Raw genomic sequence first — 6,441 nt, 5'->3', positions numbered from 1 at the left:
GGCCTCTATCAACAACACCCTGCCTTCAGCACCCTCTAGGCAGGAAGTGGTCTCATGCTCAGGAAGGGAGAACCCTCCACACCCACCCTCATCAGGATGCACACCTCCTAGAGACTCCTGCAACCTGCTCACAGGCGTCAGCTCGAAGACTGCACAAGCATCCCACCAGCCAGCCGGGGGCAGCACCCGTATACTTGTTGCTGGTACCCCACACCCTACAGAAGATTCTCCCGGGGCTTCAGTTGCCTGGCTTTGGTGGATACTTTCTGCATCCTCCTCCTTCTCACTGAGGGGAGGGAAAGGACTTAGGCGGAGAATAGGACTCTCTCTATGAACACTGAACACTTGGCTGTGGATTCCCATGGCCTCCCTCCCTCTTCCCCTGGCCCCCCAGAAAGATGTGGGGCAGGTGTGAGATCTGGGGAGAGAAGCTCCAACTCAGTCCTGAGGAAAGATGCGTGATTCAGTTGAGGACATGGGAGTACTGAATGCCTCTTTGCTCTCAGATTTGAATTACTAACATCTCAAAACCTTAACCAGCCAATCTCCAAGCCTGTGAGTGGAAGGAGATTTCCTTCCTCTAAAACTCAATGGAATCCCACTTAGTAGAAGGGGGCCGTGACGCACAGCCACCTGCAGCACCCTCATCAGGTGTGGACACATTAAATGTCACTCCTCCTCCATCTCATTCATCATAACATGTTAGCAAAATCTAAAACATCTTGCAATATCAAAGGAGAAGTAAGAGGAAGGAAAAAAACCTAGGAACAGAAACATTTTCCTGGTGTAACAGCAATTGAGTAGGAATTTTTATTTTCCCAGGAGTCAGTAACCCATCTTTTCCAGTCATGCCATCCCCTCCCATCTCACAAAAGTGGTGCCATCTTGTCAGCATCATGCCTGCAGCACTCCCAAGACAAAGAGTGAGGACAAAGAGGCACGGCCCCCTTCCACTAGGTGGGAATCCCATTGAGTTTTAGAGGAAGGAAATCTCCTTCCACTCACAGGCTTGGAGATTGGCTGGCTAAGGTTTTGAGATCAGTTAGTGAATCAAACAGAATGAGCTGTTGGATGACTCCATTTCTAAACTCTTTTCAAAATGTGACACTCCTGATGATCAGTACTACCTGGAAAGTTGTTAGAAATTCTCAGGCCCCGCCCCAGACCTACCAAACCAGAAACTGGGGGCAGCTTGCAGGCATGTGTATTAATTAGCAAGCACTCCAGGTGAGTCTGATGTACATCAGTATTGAGAACTGCTGTTCCAGAGATGCTCCTCTTCACCGATAAAATGGCACCCTAGCCTCTCTAAGAAATGAGTGTCTACTTGGTATGGCCTAACACAGAAGACATAATTTAATTTAAACATTATTCCTTCACAATTTTCTGATGATTTTATTTTCCATCCATCACATACTTCAGCTCAAAAGCTTTGGGATGCGCTTTAGCTGAGGCAAGGAGAATCTTTTTTCCTAAGAGTATGGAACTCCAGCAGTTTAGTAACTGCCTTAAGGGAAGCAATTTCCACTTGTTTCCAATCATCCTTGCTGTGATGTTTATTACTATGAAGGGTTTCCTGGCATAAGATGACGGGACTCACCTCTCCTTGCCTTATTTTCTCCATAGCAATTATCATCATCAAACATACTATATATTTTATATGCTTATTTTATTTTTTGAATGTCTTCCTCCACGTGAATTTGGGCTTCATGAAGGCAAAGGATTTTGTCTTTTTACTCACTGCTAATTCCCCAGCATCTTAAACAGTACTTGGCACATTGTAGACATTCAGAATTATCTGTTGAATGAGTGCATGAAGAAAGGATGGGTTTCAAGAATGTGTTTTACAAGTCGTTGTAGGTTTCTGTTTATTGATTAATTGAAGACAGTTATGGTTTTTGTTCTTAATTCTATTTGTGAGAATGCTTAATATTATAGACTTCATAAGGTCCTCAGAAGCCCCATCATTTTAGAGCAATGTGAACAGAAGAATTTACTGGATTGATGTGAAAGAGTTATTACCTGGGTGTACACTACAGAACCTCATGGGTTGGAACTGGATAGGAAAGGCTAAGGCAGGAGAGGCAGGGTGAATAATTATATGAAAGTAACACAAAAGAATTCATGTCTAACCTCTGGGCACACCAGTCTGCTGTTTATAGGAGGATGCCCTTTTGTAGGAATTATTTTTGGACAGTAAATCTGTTTATCAGTAATTGTTTTAGGCTGAACACCTGCCAGGATACAGTATTTCCACTTTCCTGCTGGCACATCGTATAGCTCCTACTTCACAGATGCTCGCTGTTTTCTCACTCGATCCCATTTTGATGCAGTAGAGTTGGCTTCTACCCTTGGAGCACTGGGGAGGCAACAGGCAGACACATTTGGAAACAGAGGCTGAAACGAGAGGGAGGCAGTGTGACTCACCACAGTATCTCGGGGTTTGATTTTACCTAGTTTGTCCCCAGAGCAGCAGGCACTTTGGTGGCAATGTATTAGAAAGCTGGAAAAAAGGCAATGACCCAAAAGATCCAACTGTGGTCGAATGGAGTCATCTGGATGGAAGATACTAGAATGCACTGGTAAGCCAGTAAGATTCAGCAGTTGGGCTGTCTCTGACACCTCCCTCTTACTCACTGCCCGCATCCAATCAGTCACTATGTTCCGTCAATCCATTTCTGCAATGTCTTCTGTCTGTCCTTGCTGTTATTTCTCATTGGCACCACCCGAGAACATTTAGTTACCTTCTGTTGAGAAGATGCTATGAAGCCACATAATAAGCCAAGTGCTTTACGTGCTTTATTTCATTTAATCCTCATAACAAACATACAAACTCTATGTTATCATGCTCATTCTACACATGCGCTTATTAGTGAGCTTTAGTGATTGGCTCATGGTTCCACAATTAGTAAGTGGTAGAGGCAGGTTTTAGATCATAAATGACTCGTAGGCCTTAATTCTTTAACATAACTCTACACCACAGTTACTGATTTCTTTCTAGAATATTTCTGGGTGGGTGATTCTTTTATGAGGCCTGGTTTCAAAACCACCCAGTCACTTCATAATTCATATAAATCTTGCATTCATGATATCATTTTAAAATGATTACTTGAGATAAACTTACCAAAGCCAAGAATATTAAATAAATTTTGAGTAAAGGGATATGGGCTCATTTATACACATACATATTTTAATCAAAGGTCAAGGTCCTCTACAGTTTGACCTCAAAATCCCTTTGCAATGTTGTCTTTGTCTGCTTTGTCTGCTTTCTCCATTCCAGGTAGAGTAAGTCCCTCTCTGATTCCCAAACAAGACCTCAAGGATGTTCTAGTTTTTGTCCTCTTGCCCATGCTATCCCCTTCTTTTGCTACGCTGATGTGCTCCCTCCTACCTTCCCCCACATATCCAGTTTCTATAGGTCTTACGTCCTCCATGAAGCATTTCATAGGAACTTATCCCCATACCAACTAAACTTTAAATAAAGTTTTAATTAAACTTTAATAGTGTAAATTTGTTAGTACTATATCTGACGTTTTTATACTTTCTTGTTAGTTAGCTTTTCATATATGTCTTTCTCTCAAGACAGTTATAAGTGGTTTGTTTGAGAGCTCATTCATCTCTATGTCCCATTTACCTCTTAAAGAGGTGCTCAATTAATTCAGCTTCATCAATTGATTTTTTAAAAAGATTTTATTTATTTGAGAGAGAGAGAGAATGAAAGAGAGAGAGAGCATGAGAGGAGGGAGGGTCAGAGGGAAAAGCAGACTCCCCGTTGAGGAGGGAGCCTGATGTGGGACTTGATCCTGGGACTCCAGGATCATGACCTGAGCCAAAGGCAGTTGCTTAACCAACTGAGCCACCCACGCACCTCATCAGTTGATTTCAATTCTGAATTTGGGATATAGGTGTAAGTATTCAAAAAGAAATGTATTGATAGATCTGGGATAATTCTTGTTGCCAAAATATCTGTGTCAGACTGAGAATCAGCAATGATGTCATTAAGAAGTAGCTTCTTTAGGCAGATATCAGTTCTTTCCCATGTGTCTCAACCAATGGGAGAAAATAGGGAAAAGAAGTGGGGAGATACTCATAGGCATGTAGACTTCCTGTCTTTGGTAGAAAACATTTCATGAAAGAGCATGCATTCCCTTGTAAGCCCTCTGTCAACAGCTAGAGAAGATGCTAGTTGTGGAAGGTCTTGCTCATTGTTGTAAACAACAGGGTTTAGTGAAGGACACAAGATTGTTCCACCTCTGGAGAGGATGTCCACTCCCTGGGCTTTTGGAAAGGCCATGGTCACCATTCTTTTAGGATGGTTATGGCTTAAATGCTCTTAGCAAGATTATTTTTAGACTACCAGCACCAAAAGGCCCTTCCCACCACCTCTACTAATGCATCCTTCAGCACTCAATTCTCATGCTACCATCCTTATGAAACCCTTCCAGGCCAGAAGATTTTTATCTCTCTTACAGTTCTTATTACATACTGGCTTGTATTAAAGTTATTCATGCAATTATCATGCAAAGTTACTCCTTCAGTTACTATGAACAATTTGAAGGTACAAATCTCCTTTATCTTCAGAGTCCTCATCATACCTTGTACAGTGACTTCCACATCTTGGATACTAAATGGATGTGTGCTGAATAAATTTCCCCCTTCTATTAGTTGACGGTGGATATTTTTGAAATTTAGGCAAAGCATTCGGTGTCCATAAAAATAGGCTCCTTAAGAAGCCATTCGTGTTCTAACTTTTGAAAAGTGAACTTAATGTTATTTTGAAGTTCCATTTTAAACTTTCTCTTATTTCATTTTAGATAGAGAAGGAAAAGAGTAGCAAAGTACACAATGTAATCAAGAACACAGTTTAAAAACAAACTGAGGGTTCTGGGGGGGTGGGTGGGAGAATGGGTTAGCCTGGTGATGGGTATTGAGGTGGGCACATTCTGCATGGAGCACTGGGTGTTATGCACAAACAATGAATCATGGAACACTTCATCTAAAACTAATGATGTAATGTATGGGGGTTAACATAAGAATAATAATAAAAAAAAAAGAACACGGTTTAACCAAGGTGACCTTCAATTCAGCTCAAAATTAATAATATCCCAACTTGCCATGAGTGGGTTGGGTACAAAATTCATTTTTAGCTTTCTCTTTCTTCATAAATGCTGTGATTTGTACACTGATGCTCTTCTATAGTGCTACTGAACAGACTTCTCTGTGACATTGACTTTTGCTCACCAATTAGAGAAGACTGGCCCAGGCAGACCATACCTTTAGGGGGAAAAATGCTTTCAGTATTCTGATTGTGTGCAGGATCAAAGAATCTTTTAAATGACTTAAATCTCTTATTACAAAATGTTCACATATTAGTTTGACTACCCCAAGACATTCTGCTAACTTGAGCAATATTGATTAAATATTCAAACTTTTCAGTGTTCTTTTTTAAGACAAATTTAGACTCCTGGAGACTGTAGGATTTAGATATATGTACAGCAAAGAGCTAATAGTAAAGGCAGATTTTGATGAAATTGTAAGCTAGAAATTATTTGCTACTCAGACAGATCTGAAAAGAATAACTTGTGGAAAAATAGCGAAAAAAATTCTTTGCTATAGAAGGTTCCATGAAGATCTTTTCTCCATGATAAATATGGAAGGATGGAAACTAACACTAAATACATCCCCAAATACCTGATCTACCTATTATAGCACAGACAGGGACCATTTTATCCTGTTTCCTTTTATCTTCTGTGTGCATTTTTGACAATAATGTTCCTACACTACAATTTTCAAAGAAAAAGTTTATATTTTAAATACAAAATGATATTCCATAATACTTTCAGCTCTTTTCTACCACAAATATTTCTTTTTCTTTTTTTAAAATTTTATTTATTTATTTGAGAGAGAGAATGAGATAGAGAGAGCATGAGAGGGGGGAGGGTCAGAGGGAGAAGCAGACTCCCCACTGAGCAGGGAGCCCAATGCGGGACTCGATCCCGAGACTCCAGGATCAGGACCTGAGCTGAAGGCAGTCGCTTAACCAACTGAGCCACCCAGGCGCCCCCCACAAATATTATTTCTAAGAGACATGTCAGTTGGGTAATGGTGTTGGTCCGGCAACGAAAAATGAGTAGTAGAGTTTAGCTATAAGATGATTTGATACTGATCAGAATTGGGCAACTTACAGAAAATAGAAATGTAATGCCACTTCCTGAGTATCAAATTGACAGAGAAATAAAGGAGTAATTACTCCAAGCATTGGTGAAAGTATGGAAGGCAGTTTTAATTATACATTGTAGATAGGAAATATAATATGGTAAAAACATTTCTGGAAAGCAAGTTGATACACAGTACCAACAACGACTTTATATTTGGAAATAATATTTACCTAGAAATTTCATTTTCTAAGGTATATCCTAAGGAAATAATCTTAGATTAAAG

General features: G+C 40.3%; 1 protein-coding gene across 1 annotated transcript in view; it reads right to left on the bottom strand.

Moving 5' to 3' along the window:
• Positions 1-1,333: 1,333 nt before the first annotated feature.
• C6 (complement C6) overlaps positions 1,334-6,441 on the bottom strand; it is a 61,533-nt gene continuing 56,425 nt past the window's right edge. The window contains exon 19 of the mRNA XM_021696508.1: positions 1,334-2,397. Coding sequence (XP_021552183.1) covers positions 2,222-2,397 — 176 coding nt within the window. The 3' untranslated portion in view covers positions 1,334-2,221. The remainder of the gene's footprint in view (positions 2,398-6,441) is intronic.

Source organism: Neomonachus schauinslandi, chromosome 7 (assembly GCF_002201575.2).
Source record: "Neomonachus schauinslandi chromosome 7, ASM220157v2, whole genome shotgun sequence".
Classification (NCBI taxonomy): domain Eukaryota; kingdom Metazoa; phylum Chordata; class Mammalia; order Carnivora; family Phocidae; genus Neomonachus; species Neomonachus schauinslandi.
This window is presented reverse-complemented; position numbering and strand designations above follow the sequence as displayed.